This window comes from Benincasa hispida, chromosome 2 (genome assembly GCF_027475165.1).
Source record: "Benincasa hispida cultivar pf3 chromosome 2, pf3_genome.v1.1, whole genome shotgun sequence".
Lineage (NCBI taxonomy): Eukaryota > Viridiplantae > Streptophyta > Magnoliopsida > Cucurbitales > Cucurbitaceae > Benincasa > Benincasa hispida.
This window is the reverse complement of record NC_143479.1, coordinates 15,510,624-15,528,317: the sequence shown is the minus strand read 5'-3', so window position 1 is coordinate 15,528,317 and position 17,694 is coordinate 15,510,624. Positions and strand designations below refer to the sequence as shown.

General features: G+C 33.1%; 1 protein-coding gene and 1 non-coding gene across 2 annotated transcripts; both read right to left on the bottom strand.

Moving 5' to 3' along the window:
- Positions 1-2,112: 2,112 nt before the first annotated feature.
- On the bottom strand, positions 2,113-5,239 carry LOC120072253 (uncharacterized). The gene is made up of 3 exons (XM_039024679.2): positions 4,685-5,239; positions 2,630-2,796; positions 2,113-2,512 (listed from the first exon to the last, which is right to left on the bottom strand). Exons 1-2 carry the CDS (start codon positions 5,100-5,102, stop codon positions 2,669-2,671), a joined length of 546 nt encoding a protein of 181 aa, XP_038880607.1. The 5' UTR covers positions 5,103-5,239; the 3' UTR covers positions 2,113-2,512; positions 2,630-2,668.
- A 706-nt stretch (positions 5,240-5,945) lies between these two features.
- On the bottom strand, positions 5,946-6,048 carry LOC150037671 (U6 spliceosomal RNA). Its single transcript, XR_016528060.1, has one exon. It is a non-coding gene; the product is annotated as a U6 spliceosomal RNA (small nuclear RNA).
- Positions 6,049-17,694: the final 11,646 nt, after the last annotated feature.

The following is a 17,694-nucleotide window of genomic DNA, read 5'->3' as shown; positions in this document are numbered from 1 at the left end:
GTAATTCTACATAATTTACGTACACATCACATACATCACGCATAAAACTTAAAACGTCACGAAAACGTTATGCTTGATACTCATTATGCATAATAGTAAAAGCATGCAAAGACAAGTCAATCAAAAAAACCAAAAATAATGTAATACTCATAACTTAAATCACTATTCTCATATATATAATTGTATGAACACAAAATTAGTGCTAAACATCAAATAATAATCCATTGCAGATATGTCAAATAGTGACTTTATGCCAACATATATGTGTCAATTTTTGTTTTTAATAATAGATGCTTGGTTTTGTTCTTTAGCGTGCTTTGTTCTGTAATCCACTAATTTTTTTAAAAAATTTAAGGGAAAAAAAACCAAATGGCAGAAAGAGGGAAAATGGCTAATAGGTTTTAAAATACAAAACCATAGTAAGATACAAGTATATGGAACTTTTATGAAAAAGAAACTTCCTGAATATGTCTCTTGAGAAAAAAACACATACTAAAGTGCTTATAACCAATAAAGTTAATTTCTTTACCAGCCATTCAAATCCAACATAACAATTAATTAAGACATTTGTAACAAAGTGGTTATAGGTACTAAAATTTTGATGAACCTGCACGAAAATAGTGTATATTTATAGTTCAATAATTTCAATATCCTTTCAAACTACAAAGCAATTATGCAACAGAATCAATATATATCTATTAAAGATATCTAAAACAATATGTATAAAAAATATATGCACAAAATTAATTTCTAAAACATAATATGGAAGACACATGTACATGATTGACGAAGACATATTTTCAATCTTTGAAAACATGATATAAGGAGGACTATCTCTTCTAAACAAACAACACAAAAAATTGTGTGTAAAACAAAATAAAAAGAAATCATATAAAAATTTGGTCGGAGGTAAATAATAACAAAGGATTTAACAAACAAAACAAAACTCCAACCAACCACACTATGCATGATAAAACAAAATCTAGATGGAGTTTTTTTTTTCCCTTTGTTTCTTAAGAACCGCCGTAGGGAAAATATGGATCTCAAATAGCATCAACGAAAGTTTAAATTATATTAAAATTTCCTCCAACTTTGTCATTTGTTTAGAAAATATCCTTATACTATCAAAAGTAGTATTATTATTCATGAACTTCAACGAATGAATGTTTTAATAATATCTTTGGAATAGAAATTCTCTCCAAATTCTCTATAATTTTCGACGAAAATTGAGATATGATATGATGGTGTGATAGTGACCTAAAAAGAAAATTTAAATCACTATATCATTTTAGGTTATTATTATACAATTCCAAGTCTCATTTCTATTTGATATTATGAACAATATCGTGACTTTTAAAAGTACAAAATACTCTTAAATAAAGAATAAAGTTTAAGAGTTTGCTATAATTGAGCGAATATTAAAAAGAGAATAATGTGTGATTATTTACTAATGAAGTTCAACACATAACAGACATTTCGCCAACATGTACTTTATATTGATTAGAATGCTCGCTTTTGCACTTCATTAATATTCTCTTTTCATATTAATGGTGGATATTTTAAGCATCATCTTCCCATTTTTCCATAGTTTACCTTTAACCAACATATGATTCAGATTATTATATACCTTTTTGCATGCCTCATTTGCTTGACATGAACCTCAATTTAAAAACCACATGGACTCACTATGAAAAACTAGCAATTATGTTCACAATCTATTAACCCCATCAAGAACAGTCTATTAAAATAAAAGTATAAGAACAAAATCAAAATCCTTCAAATTATGTGATCAAATTGACTTTAATTTTTCTTTTTTGATTAAGGAAAAAGGGACAAATAAGAGCAATCGTTATAACTACGAATTCAATTCTTAAATGCCATTAACCTGCACTAGACCAAATTGTAACTTTGTCTAATAAATCATACATCCTTCTTTCCAAAGAAGAGTACACGAAAGATTTGATATCCTACAAATTTTCTGACATTGGACACTCTCTCTTATATAGAAAAAAATAGCGCAGAAGAGGCAGATCATCAATGTTCTAGCAACACATACCCATAAGAGAGAACTTCGTACACCAGTAGCACAAAAGTTTCAAGCAATCTAGAAAATATTGCAACTACGAACTTAGATTTATTCTCAAGCACTTGAAATGGAAAACAATTTGTCAGTTACTTTATACATATATAAGGAAGAGTTCTTATTGTAGCTGTATATAGATTTGATAGGACGGGTTGATAATTCACCTCATTTAAATAACAAGCTGGTGAATTTGAAGATCCTAAAGTAATCAGTCCAAAAACAACGAAGCATAAATAACTATCAGTCTGGGGAGGGGGTGCAGAGTGGGCTTTAAATAGACAGGGCAGTTTAGACGAAGCAAATGGAAGTGAATACCACAGCAGTCAAACTGGAACCATCTGTAGAGCATCCCATTTCTCTCCGACCTCTCTTCACCATCACTTTCCATTCCATTCGGTCTCGAAAATCTCCGACAACCATCTAACGATCCTGCACAGGTGAACCATATAAATTAAGAACAGTACCTTTGCTTTCCAGACCATCTGCACATTAATATAGCAGATACTTGGACAATCTGGACTTGTTAATAATGCCAAATTTACCTACCCAAGTGCATTAGTGGATGAGGTATGAGGTTCTACTTTCTCAATCCTCAGGCTGGTTTGAGTTATCTGTACTTGTTGGTGTCTTCACCTCAATCTCCAACTCCACCTCATTTGAAGTTTCCAACTCAGTATCTACTGGAGCCAATCGAGTTGCTCCAGAGCCAGACTCTACATTCAAGTAAAAATGTCATCATTCCATCAATATAAATAGTACAAAATGTTGGCAGATGCGTGTAGAGATTTCCAAAAAAAACCTAAATGGTCTGCAAATAAGCTCAGTTTTACGGCGAAGTTTTAACTAATTTAACCGCCGAAACAGATGCAAATATTTTGGTTCCCATCCCCATCGCCAAATGGGCGATAAGCACAAAACCCTTTGCATGCTCGATTGTGAATTACTGTACGTACATCACTGTAATCATTGCATGAGGCTTGTAGCTGGGAATACACTTTTTTACCGAAGATTCAAACTTCAATGAGATAAGATAGAGGAATACTTGCGGACGATACAAAAAATGAAACACCAAGATAAAAAGAGCCAAATTTATAAAAGTTGACAAACTATAAAATTATAAATAATGGAATACGTTTATTCAGGCCATATACTGGGAGGCTGAGAATACTATAATCCAAACTAAAGACTGGTAGCCAACAGAAATTCACATCATAACGTAAAAAATATAACTTGGATTCATTTAATCAAACATATCCTTATGCCGATCTCTATATTTAACAAACTAAAGCTGAGAGTTTCAAACTTTCAAGCTCCAATCAAATCCAATATTCGTAAGTTAGGCAACAATACTGAACGCATAGCCCCGGGACATCAGATAACACAATACAGGGAAGATTCGCATGGCCGCAAAAATTGCAAAATGGTAGAAATAATGTTGTGTATCGATAGAAAAAGAAAAGTTAATGTAAAAAAATTATTTTTACTGCTGCTTTGACGAGGCACTATACCTAGAACAAAGGGGTGTTATCCTACACCTTATCAAGAGCTCTTAGTCTCACTACAAAAATTTTGCATTTCTTAGGCCAGATGAACCATGAAATAGTAAAAGCTAGACTAAACCAAATTGGCATGTCAATGCACACAATCATCATTATAATTATGTGCACATATCTCAACCAGCCACCAGAATAAGGTCTAATTAATAACATGAAATAGAGAAACTGGAATTAGATAAAGTGGAAGCGACAACGGAAGGAAACAGATCAAGAAGTTGGGGGTTGGAGCAAATGACCAGGGGTTTCTTATTCTCTGTAATATAGTAATGCTTGATAAATTGCAATCTAAATGTTATCAAAAGCACTACTCTCAGTCATCTAGATTTCAAGTTATCACAGATTCACAACTTAAAACTACAAAATAGCGTGACTAGTAACAAGTTGACATAAACCATAAACATATCATACAGTATTCCCTCTCATGTTTTATATTGCAAATTATGATTATGAATTAAGATTCAGCTAAAATGTCAAGGCAGTAAGATATAACCTCAGATTGTTCACATGTACTCAACCTTTTTTTTTCCGGGTAAATTGCAGTAAGCAAATGTGAACTTTCTTCACAGACAAAACCTTGTCAAAATAAATGAAACCCTATGGTAAGCTTCTACAGCACAATTTCAGAAACTATAAAACTCAAGAACAACTTTGCAACCACAGCCTTCAAGGCCAGCTAGCTAATTGCATTATAAAACATAAAAGAAGAGACAATGACACAGCTGTTCTCTAATTGAAACAATTCGAATTAGATCATCCCACGCCATCAAATAAGGCTAACACAAGTATCTTCCCAATTCATATGCACCAACAAAGCAGTAGTATTTCACATTCAAGCAAAAAAGATGGTTGATTTACTCTCCAATTTAGAAGAACATCCGGAAATCCAATCATCTGAATTCATAGCGAATAACACAAATTCCCGATCATAGTACAAGTTATAAAACTAACAACCCTAAAAATCACCAATTTCAATCATCATTCCCGCATTAATCAACCGCTAAACGAAAATCGATCTGGGGAAAAAAAACGTAAATTGCATATATACCTTTGGCGAAAAAATCTAAGCAGGGCCAACCACGGGCGTTGGCAAGGGAAGGGGAATCCTCTTTGGCGATCGGTTCAACCAATTTATCGAATAGGTCGACCACCCTACGTGGTTTGTTACGGCGTGGAGGAACCCAAAATGACGAACCGGGCACAAACGGAAGCCAATTAGGAGTAGATCGCTCAACAATAATCCTCTGTACAAAGTCGTCGAGCTTCCTAATAGCAAGAACCTCTGAATCAGCCGCGAAAGAGGACGATTCGAGGTCAATTTCGATGAATTTGACCTTGCCGGAACGTGTAGAGCGGTTCCGATGACCGAGGGCAAAGGAAGACGGAATCAACAGCGATAATTTCAAAGGTGCAGATTGGAACTTGGAGGAGATAAAAGATTGGGAAAGAGAGAGAATTCGGGCCATGCGAAGAGCAGCAGAGGAAATTGGAGCGCTATAAAATCGATGAGTTCTTCTCTTTATCTTCTAGCTATGGGTGTGGGAACGAACTTAGATTCGACGATTAGTAATCTGGAAAAATAAAAGTTTCCTTTTTGACCGATATATATATATATAATTATTATTATTATTATTATTATTTGGTAGAATTATCTGGAAAATAATTAAAATGTCGTAAACTTCGCCAAGAATATTGACGGTGTGTTTTTAGTTGGGAGTATAATGATAATTAAAATAGAAATTTTGTTTAGTTGGTAATTTCAAAATTAGAAATTGCTATTTTCATTTCATTTTAATACATTTTTACGTTAATAAATCTATACTTGTATACTATACAAAAAAGAGTTATATGAAAATAGACAAGTGTAAATATAATAATCAAGTCCATTGTATATTAGTAGATATAATAAAATTTAGATATAACTTTTGGAGTCTATCAATGATAGACTACATCACTTATATGAGTCTATCAATGATATAGTGTAATGCCTCGAGTTTAGGAGGGAGACATGAATGAACCGACATCACATTCAAATGAGAGGAATCCTGAGACATGAAAATATGGTTAAGAAAAACATAAAAGAATTAAAAGTTACTACCTATACTAACAAGATGCACTTTCCTTTTCGATGGTTTTATCACAGGAACTTCACAGTTAAGCGTACTTAGTTTAGAGCAATTCTATGTTGGGTGACATCCACTCGTGTTGATTTGTGGGGATAGTCTTCACTCCTTGAAGCATTCAAGACAAATAAGGATAACGATGTTGTCAGGTCACAGGAGAATGTCGTGGCCATCATGTGTTGAATTTGGATTTTAGACCATTTCTCGATTTGTGTGTGTCATCCTTGCGCAGAGACCATGCTAATCTATTAACCTTAAAATTGTTGCCCATTTCAATTTCTTGAGTGAAATTGGGTTATGAGAGAATAATATTTTCATTCCTATCTTGTGTTTGCATCTTTTAGTAATTTCTACTTTATCCTTTGTTACAATTATTTTACTTGAAGTTGTTTATATTTTGTTGATGGATATGATCTAGACCATAATAAATATGGAACATCCCGATCTAACAATAGGCATATATTTGAACGAACAATACATTCTTTTGCATTTTTACAACTATTCGAGTCGGATTGATTTATATGGAGTAGTGTTGGGATTGTGAAGACAAAATTCCTATTGAAATCAACCCACTAAGAGGCACGTGTGTAAAGATGAAGACCAAATTATCTTATTAGTTAACCAACAAGAAGGATTTTTTTATTTTTATTTTTATTTTTTATTATTGGTTAATTTGGAGGACATTTTTAGAAAAGAATAAAACAGGGGTGGTGGAAGAAGAAAGTGGACGGTGGAACATTTTATGGCTAATGGGCTTGGCCCATTTTACTCATTTAGGTTTGCAACAGCCCATTAGACTCATTTAGGTTTGCAACACATATAATATATATGTGTGAACTTGGTGAAATATGGCAACTGGTTTTTGCCGAAAGAAGAAGATAGCAAACAACAAAAATTGTGAGAACTTGCGGCAACATCAATTTGAAGTCCTACTTCCATTCCTGTGCAGTTCGAGTTTGCAGTGAGAAGATAAATTACACAGAATAATTTTCTTTAGTGTTTCTCTTTATTATTAATTCCAAGATACCAAGTTGTGGTATAAGAAATTAAATAGTTCGTGTTGGACTATTTGGGGGAGAGTTTTGTAGCGCAAGTTTTTGGAACCTTTTACAATCTTCATCATAGTACAGTTGCAGAGGACATAGTCTTGAGTTTGGGGTGAACCAATATATTTTTCAATATCGTTCTCTTTTTCCCCTTCTTTTGGCTCTAATATGTGGAAGTGAGAATTTTTTATGTAATTAAGTTTTCACATTTTATTTATATCTAAGTATAAATTTCCAACAAGTGGTATCAGATTATCAGAGTCAAGAGGTTTCGAGGGAATCATGAAACTAGATGGAAAAATTTTGGATATTGAAAGATGCAATTTAAAGATTTCTTAACTTACAAGAAATTACATGAGACATTGAAGGAGAGACCGAAAGGAATGTCAGATGAAGATTGGGAGAACATGAATGAAGGAGTAGTCTCAGTTATCATATGAGACACCATCTACTAATAGTAAGACTTGTCTTTTTAAGAATATTTCAATAGGCAAATGGTTGAGGATGCTTCTATAAATTCTTATATTAATGAGGTTACCACCTTAATTAATCAGTTAAAATCTGTTAAAATATAACTTACTGATGAGGTGTATGCTATTCAATTATTAATGTCTTTACCTCATAGTTGGGAAACCATGAAAATTACCGTGTCTATTCAATTATTAATGTCTTTACCTCATAGTTGGGAAACCATGAAAATTACCATGTCTAATTCAATTGGGGATAACACTTTAAAGTTTTGAGGGATTTGTGTTACCTATATCTGAAGAAAATCATAGGAAAGGAAATAGTAAAGAATTTATTATAGGTTCAGCTTTAGCAGTGACTAAAGGTAAAAACAAGGTAGACTCTAGAAATGATGGGGTAGACTCTAGAAATGATGGGCCAAGTTGCAGTAATAAAAAGTGGAAGAATAAGAATAAAAAGATAGAGTTCTTTTACGGTCACAAGAAAGGTCACTTCAACAATCAGTGTAAGAAACTAGAAGAGGATAAAAAATAAAACGTGAGGTAAATCAGGTTGACACTGAAGAAGTAACGATAAATCTGGTTGAAACTGATGAAAAATTCATTAGTGATGTCTATGCATGTGTTGAGAGTAATATACAAAAAAGTAGCCACTTATCTGAATGGACAATTGATAGTGTAGCTTCCGTACATATAGCTTCAGGTAAGAAGTCTATTCACATCTTTCACATCAGGACATCGTGATCTAGTAAGGATTGAGAATGGTAGAGTTTCTAAAATAATTGAAATTGGAAATATTAATCCGAAGATAGAGTGTGAAGAAAAATTCGTACTATGAGATGTCAGGTTTGTGCCTAGGATGAAGATAAATCTGTTAGGGTTGATGCCCTAAATGTCGTAGGGTCCTATAGTTTGTATTGTAAAGTAGAAATATTTATTTATGTAATAAAATATGTGATGTTTTATTTCAAAAATTAGTTGCATTAACCACAAACCAATAAACTAACATCCAAGGTTTGTAGCTTAAACATGTATGTAGAGACATACAGGTGAATCATGTTTAAGTGATAACCTAAATGGTCTATAGTAATCATGTTTAAGTGATAACCTAAATGGTCTATAGTAGATGGATAAGGTTAGATACCTTATCCTGGTGACACTATGAGTATGACCCGCTTTGTAGATGTTACAATTGTTGTAAAGTGCTACAAATGATCTGATCCTAATCATTCATGTGGAGACATGTAAGCAGAGATATTCTATACAAAGGAGTTGTATAAGACCGGACCACGAAATGTTTAGTCTCATTATATAACGTTGTTTATAATAGAAACTTTCATTTCACCAGGATGACCATAGGTAACATGACCTGAATCCTGAGTGAGTTGTCAACTCCTTTTGATTTGTATGGGTGAGAGTGGCCAGATTGCCGACTCAACAAGTTTACCATTTTGGGAATTCGTCTGATTGGGGAGTTAGGAACACAACTACACAAGAAGGAATTCACTATTTCCCTAATGTCGGGGCAAGTAGATAAATTTCTTCCTTAATGCCTGATTCCAGGGCTTGAACAATGTGGTGCCACACCCTCTCAGGGCTTGAACAATGTGGTGTCACACCCTTTCCTGGCTCAAGAGAAGTTTGGTCATAGTTGGACTATGATTTATTGTTCATTAGAGGGATCAGTGGTACTTAAAGAGTTAGATGTAACTATAGGTGCAAAATAATAATTTTGGCCCAGTTATACTACGAGCAATTTGTGAAGGGTCATCGTACTGTTGATAGGTTATATTCAATGGACACAAAAATATATCTATAGTGCGAAGAGTGTAGCTGTTGGTCTTTAGTGGAGTGTCCAACAGTTAACGAATGATGAATAATTTAATTAAATGAGTTTAATTAATTATTCACGTATTGTTGAAGCTTCAAGTTACAGGTCCTTGAGGTCTTAACGGGAATTATTGAGAATCAATTTTTGGATTAATTTGAATTGTTCAAATTAATTGAGGGTATTAATTATATGTGATATAATTAACTAAATCTAATTATATATGATATAATTGCTATAATGTATATGATACATTTTAATATAAAGTTTATTTGAGAGGAAATAAATATTTGAATATGATTCAAATATTAATTATATGGATTTGATTCAAATAATTAAATTTGATATAAATGAGATTTATATTAAATGTTATTTGTGAGAAAATAGAAATTATAGGTTATATTGTATTTGATACAATATTAGAAACTATAGATTATATGTTATATTTGATATAACATATAGTTTAATATATATTATATGATAAGGTAGTTATCATATAAATATATTAAATTTATTTATGAAAATAAATAAATTTATTTTATTTTATTTTGAAAATCATTTTGGGAAGGAGTTGTAATACTCCCCCTATTTTCTCTCTAAACACATGGTAATGGGGAAGAAAAAGAGGAGTTCTTCTTCTTCTTCATGTTATTAATGCTTCCCACTAGAACACTCAACAAGGTAGAGCGACATAGAAAAGTTCTGTGAGAAACTTGAATAGCATCTCTTCCTTTTAACACTCCAAAAAACCCTCTCTTCCAAAATAGGCAGAGCCCACAAAACTCTTGAATTCTCATCTAGAAAATACAAAGGAAACATTTGTGGTAGTGTCCTTGACGGTTAGAGGGTTCAAGATTGTTCGTGACAAGATTCAGAGAAGGAATCTTGTGAAGAAAAGTCCTTCAAGAGTAAGGTTTCTTAAACCCTTTTACTATTCTACATTTTCTGTTTTAAAGCATGTTGCAATTTTCTTTTAAATGCATAATTTGTTTGTTCTTACTGTAAAATTTATGTTATGTAAAATTTGGGTATTTGGTTCGATCACATGCTTCCGCTCAAGAACCTTCAATGGTTCCATCAATTAGTATCAGAGCCAGGTTTCTAGCACAAATGTTTCCAAAATTTTGGATTAATTTTATAGTGTTCTAGTAGGATTTTGCATTATGTAATTCATATGATGAATGTTATGTGGAATGTATGGTTTCTCAATTAGTTTTCGAGATTGGACCATTTAGATTTTTCGCATTCAATTTACAAATTGGTTTGTGAAGGCCCATGTTTTTGGGGCGTTAAAATGCGATCGAGTCTATATTTAAAGTTTTGAGTCATTCATGTTGTTCCTGATGTGTTTTCTAGAGAAAATGAAGTCCACTTTAGAAGAACAAGAAAGCTCGTTCGTTCGTTGCTAGGCGGTGGCTGTTGTGTGATGGCACTTGGCGTGTGGTGCTATGTGATAACACTGTGCGATCGTGGCTATGCAATGACACTATGCGATCGTGGCTATGTAATAATATTATGCGATCGTGGCTATATGATAGCACTGTATGATCGTTGCTATGCGATAGCACTATATGATCATGGCTTTGCGTGGCATTGAATGATCGTCGCTATACGATGGATGTGGGCAATCTTTGTTGGGTGGTTCGGGTCAAACGGTTCAAGACCCAGTTCACTTGTTTTGAACCCGCTGACTATTAATTTGTAATAGTTAGATTTAAAATTTCTTTTAGGCATCCAATCCCGGTCCATCAATTTCCTTTTAAATTATGCATGTGATGTATGATTATTTTATTATTATATGTCATATTGTATGCATCATTTATATATAATTGTTATAATATATATTTAGATGCATGTTTTAATATTACATCATGCTCATGCATCATATAATATAAATGTTATAATATATGCATGCATGCATTAATAACATATACATGCATCATTTGTATTATAACAGTTATAATATATAGTATGAATGTATGTTTAATGTATGTTATTAATAATTTCATTACTATAGTATATAATTGTTATGTATGTTAGTAATGAAATGAAATTGCATGAAGCATGTCACCACTTTAGGATAATTTATAACTGTTATAAAGTTACCTAAGTGTGCTTTACATGCAGTAAATGATTTTAATTTATTTCATTTGCTTATAATTGTTATAACAAAATGAAATTAGAAATAAAATCAATAATTCAGAGTTGCATGCAAACCTTAAATTAAAACCATCTTTTAAAATTATTTTAAACATGATTCAGATAGACCTAAGATCACATTTCTAATGAGATTAGAAATATAAGTTTAATCTGATTAAATTGATTCTTAATAAAAGATTAACTATGTAACAAATGTATTCATAAGGGACATTTTGTCTAAGGCGGGTTCTATCTAGGCTAAGGTATTTAAGTTGACGAAAATTTACCTACCTGGGAACTTACCTGGAAAGGTGAATTAGATAGATTTGTTACATGCATGCAAGTTTGATTAAAGTTTGTTAAAGAGTTTAATAGAACTTAAACAAAAAATTTTAACTATCCAAAGGCAAGTGTTGTTTTTGGGCAAATTAAACAATCATTTATATAAAATCAGTAGCCGAATTTTTCTAAGTTGATAAAACGCTCGTGGGAGAAAATGGGGTATATGAGACTTCATTTCATCCTCTTCACGTTTCTTCTTAAAGTTCACACCGTGAGGTCTATACTCGACCTTGATGCATCATGGGTGTCCCCTTACAGGTGGCATTTGTATAGATCAATATCAAGGTGAATGGAGAGAATGTTTATAGTAAGTGGGAACGAGATGTGTGATAACACATTCCTCAGTCTCTCTCATTAATTTGAAGTAAAGTTTCATGCATGGCCTCGTGGCACCGTGGGTGTCCATCTAAAGGATGATATTTTTGCATGATGCTTTATTCAAACTTCAGCAATAGATAGGCTTGCTTTAGTTTCATGTTTCAATTAGTTTTTCCTATGTTTGGCTCATTGGGGATGAACTTTAGGACCTAAAATGAGGAGTTACACTTACAAGAATTGTTAAACGAGTTTAACAAATTCTGGACCGAACAATGGTGACTAATAGTCACAGTAACAAGGAGTTCTTGTCTATTAGTTGAGATTGTCTCATTCCAGTGAAGGGACACTTGATCAATTGACTTTTGTCCTATCTCACTGAAACATAATTGCAAAATAGATATCATTTAGGGTACACTAGATTATTTGCTAAAATTGTATGGTTGTCTTGTTGGTTTAATGCAAATAAACTAATAATAAATAATTTGTATGGTTTCAGAAAATTTATTTCACAATGACTTCCGCGACCTTAAATTTACTCGTCGCTGATAAATTAAAGGGTGAAAACTGCACTTCATGGAAAAACACGATCAACACAATATTTATCATCGATGACCTTCATTTTGTCCTGGTGGAGGACTGTTCTCCCATTTTAGCTCCAAAGGCTGCTCGAAATGTTCGAGAAGCATATGACTGTTAGACAAATGAAAACTAAAAGACATGATCATATATCTTGGCAAGTCTTTCTGAAGTCTTGGCCAAGAAATATGAGCCCATGCTCATAGCGTGAGATCATGGAGTCCCTAAGAGGAATGATTGGACAACCGTTCGCATAGCTCAACCATGATGCTCTCAAACACATCTTCGATGTTCGTATGCAAGAAAGAGCATTTGTTCGAGAACATGTTCTCAACATGATGGTCCACTTCAACGTGGTGGAGATGAATGGGTTCGTCAGCGGTGAAGTCAGCCAGGTTAGTTTCGTTTTGGAATCTTTACCTGAAAGTTTCCTACACTTCCGTAGCAATGTCGTTTTAAATAGGATTGACTACAATCTAACCACCTTGCTCAACGAGCTACAGACATCCCAGTCCTTGATGAAAAGCAAGGGACATAAGGGTGAAGCAAATTTTGCTTCATCTTCTAAATAGTTCCATAGAGGTTCACCTCTGGGATAAAGTCGGCACCTTCTTCCCCCGACACCAAAAAGTGGAAGAAGAAGAATGGTGGAAAGGGGAAAGCTAACCTACCAGCTACTGCTCAAAAGAAAGTCAAGGTTGCAATGGGAATCTGTTTCCATTGCAACCAGAAGGGATATTAGAAGAGGAACTATCCCAAGTACTTGGCAGAAAAGAAGAAGGCCAAGCAAGGTAAATATGATTTACTTGTTTTGGAAACATGTTTACTAGAGAATGAGGATTCTACCTGGATTACAGCTTTTGGCGCCACTAACCATGTTTGTTCTTCATTTTAGGGAATTATTTCCTTGCGGTAACTTGATGCTGGTGAGATGATAATGTAGGATAGAACTGGGCATGTTGTTTCGGCTATGGTAGTGGGAGATCTCCAGTTGACTTTACAGAATAAATTCATTTGACTAGAAAATGTGTATGTAGTTCCTGATTTAAAAAGGAACATAATTTCTGCAAAGTGTTTATTAGAACAATCTTATTGTATCGACTTCAATGTAAATAAAATGTTTATTTCCAAAAATGATGTTGATAATTGTTTTACGAAACTGAAAACAACCTTTATGTGCTAAGACCGTTAACAACTAAAGCCCTCTATAAAACTGAAATGTTTAAAACTACGGTAACTCAACATAAAAGACTTAAAATTTATCCTAAAGAAAATGCCCAATTTTGACACCTGAGATTAGGACACATCAATCTCAATAGAACAGTATGAACATGTCCCCAAATTAGAAGACAATGTGTAAAACGAAACTATAAGACCCTATTCATTTATGAAGCTTGAGTTGTTTCGAATCCTATATTACAATCCTCCAAAGGGATCACCACTGTTAACGACTAGCTAGTGCCACCTAAAAACGATAGTAGGTGCAACATAGGAATATCACAGTTTAAACTAATGGAGGAGACCTTAGGATATATTGAAAATTTTAATTCACCCACTTACTATGAACTACTTCCCTCATTCACCTTGTTATTAACCCATGCAAACACTTTTCGAATGGAGCAGTCGAGGTAAAATCGACACAAAGCCGAGCATGGATCTCACGGTGTGAACTCTTAAGGACGTGAGAGCTAAAAACGATATATCATATATATTGTTAATCTCCCACTAAAGTGTTCTAAATGTTTGTGTATTCTTTAACTTAGGTTTGTTACGGCTAATTTTAAACAACCTAAGTCTATGTGTTTATTATCCAAGTATAACATTTACATTTGGATTTAAACCTACGACGTCTAGGTTAAAACTAAACATCCATAATATACATCAAAGACATTCAATATTTAACATAACCTTTATATTAAAAAAATTGAAACCCTATACATGCATATTATACATTACAACAATTTTATAACATACTTTAACGCATGTAACATGCTTCTTATGGTGGGATTTTAATTCTACATAGCATACTTTATGCACATACAAGATTTATTTAATTATAACATATATCAAATGCATAAATAATTAAACACAAAACTGATATGGTTTTGGTTTTGGTATTTCCAAGCAAACAAAAGCCTAGCTATTACATAAATCAGCAAAACCGGCTTCAAAAACCTTCTAGACCGCTCGAACCACCTTGAACCGAGCAAAACCCATGAGTATTAGCAAGCAATGAATACCATCGAGCATACCACCCAACATCAAGTATGCAGTGAGCATCGAGTATGATATCAAGCATCATCGAACATCAAATATTTCACAAAATACCATCGAGTAGATGCCATCGACCATTGAGTAAAGCACCATGCATCGAGCAGCGAGTATTTCATGAAATATCATCGAGTAAACGCATTGAGTATGGCATCGTGCATCGAGTATTTCATGAAATACCATTGAGTATGCCATCGAGTATTCCATCGAGCATTGAGTATTTGGCAGAAATTTGAATTTCCAGTTCCTGCTGCTCGACCTTCTTCACTTCTTTCTTCAAATACATCCTAATTGCAACTCTAATGACTCTAAACGAATTACAGACACTTAAACACGTATTAAGGCCCATCAAACAAGAGCCAATTACAAGAATTACAACATAATTGAAAAGATTCAAATGCCAAAACACTGGAAAAACATATCAGTTCACCATTTTCATACAGTTTATGGAAAATACCCACCAAACTCAAATTAACGACAATTGCATGCTTAAATCATACTCTGATAACAATTGATTGAGTATAATAACATGCAGCGGAGAAAATCAGAATCAATAAGCACTCTAATTTTTCTTAATTTCAGTTTAAAACATGCTTCAAAGTAATTATAACAGAAGGGGGTTTGCTAAATACAATACCTTTGATGAAACCTCTTCAACACCAGCCGAGTTCTACGTAAATGTGCTTTAATCTACAAGTAGACCACCACAAGAATCTTCTCTATTATTCTCTTGTAAGGATTGTGTAGTGGAACTAAATTGAGCTGAATTTGATGAAGATTTGAAGAGGGTTTGGAGAGTTTCGAATTCCACAGAGTTCTTGAAGAAGTTCTTGAAAGCTTAAACTCATCATTCAGCCCAACACTTTAATTTATAAAGCTTTCATCATGCAAATTCAAAGCCTGCATGAAGGCCAGTTCCTTCTTCATGGAGAAAGTGGAATTGGATGAATAAGGTGCTTTGCACCATAGTAGAGATTTCCAACTTTTGGAAATCTCCACTTTGAGTTTTCAAAATTTATTTTAAAAATTGATTTCTAAAACCAATTTCTAAATAAATAAATTTATTTGTTTTATTAGATTTATAACAAATTAATTCAAATAAAACTAATTAATTAAACCTTTTAATTAATTTTGTTTATTTAATATCTAATATTAAATTAATAAAATACCAATTTCATTATAATGAATTCAATTTCATATAATTAATACTTAAATCATAATTTAAACATTTATTGATTCTCCAATTTTGTTTAATGTCGATAATATTAAAAAAATAATTGCATTGAATACGATTAATAGAAACCCTAATTGAATTTGAACATTTCAAATTCTAAACCCTAATTTCAAATCTCATCAAGATTACTCAATTTATTAATCCAAATTACGAGCTAGTAGAGGGACCTTATGGACTTATAGATCATGAGCTCCAATGATGTGTAATTAATTGGTTAAACTCTTTAAACTGAATTAATCACTATTCTTTAACTACAAAGACATTCAACTATAGCTCGATAGTTGTACTCTCTTCACTGTAAATTTATTTCTATCCATTTTAATCATAATCAGTAAGTCAATCCTACACAGGTTGTTCGTATTTATAGTTAGGTCAAAGATTACTATTTTACCCCTGTAAATACATCTTGCTCCTTAAGCTCCCACTGACCCTTCATTGAACAATTGATTTATAGTTCAACTTATAAATCATAACCCTCTCTTCCATGAAAGGGTGGGGCCTCGTTATTCAAGACAAGACATCAACGCATAAGAGAACAATCTATCTGCTAATCCTAAATCGGGTAGAAGTAAATTCCATATTGCAAAGCTATGTCCTCAGCTATCTATTCGGTCTTATCCCCAAAATGGGAGGCTTATTGAGCAGTGTTGTTGGACTACTCTCACCTATGCAGGTCAAAGGATAATTCCGAATAAACAGGAGTTCATAGTTAGCTCAGGATTAAAATCGAGTGACCCTAGGTCGTTGAGTTTAAAATAGTCAGTTTTAATAGTAAACGGTTGTTATAAAGAAAAGTGACTATTTCGAGGTCCGGTCTTATGCAAACTCATTGCACAGGATACCTCTACTCACATGTCTCTACATGAATGATTTTTAGGTCACATCATTTATATCAGTATACAAAATGGGCCGCATTCAATAGTGTCACCAGAATGAGGTACTCAATCTCATGCGTATACTTATAGACCATTTTGACTACATACTAAAACTTGATCCATTTTATATCGCCACATAAATTTAAAGTATTCATGTTATAGTCATGGATTCGTTTATTGGATTTTCATAAAAGGATGCAATATCAATAGTAATTTATTGAATAAAAAACTCAACAACATTTTTATTGATAAATGGAATATGTTAACAACATTTACGAATGGCGAGTTTAGGACATTCCCAACACGACATACTTCAAGCATCTTTGTTGTGAACTAACTATGTTGTGTACGTCAACGCATAACATCATTGGGTTAGCTGCTTGTTTGTTCTTTGTATGTAGCTTCCTGCTTATTCATCTATAACATCATTCCAAATTCAAACTTCTATATTTCTTAACATTAGTTCGAACATTCATAGAAACTAAACCCCCTTTAAGGAAATTGCTAAAAAAAAATTTAACTTTTACTTACCTTATAATTTGAGCATTATTTTCTCTTTAATTGATCGGGGATACCTCAAATTATCCTTTAGTTTACTGAGAATTCTTCAACCTTCAGAATCTTCAGATAGTAGTAACACTCCCTCACTAGGCGTTATAAAATATTTGGTAAAATACTCTCCTTCTTTGCTAAGTCTATTTATACTTGGGCTTGCATGAAGAGTTTGCTTAATTAATTGTCACTTGCCATACTTATCATTCCCTTGACATCTACAAGATTTTCACTTGGTGTACTTACTCATTAATTAAGCTAAATTCCTTAGCTTAACTTCATCACAT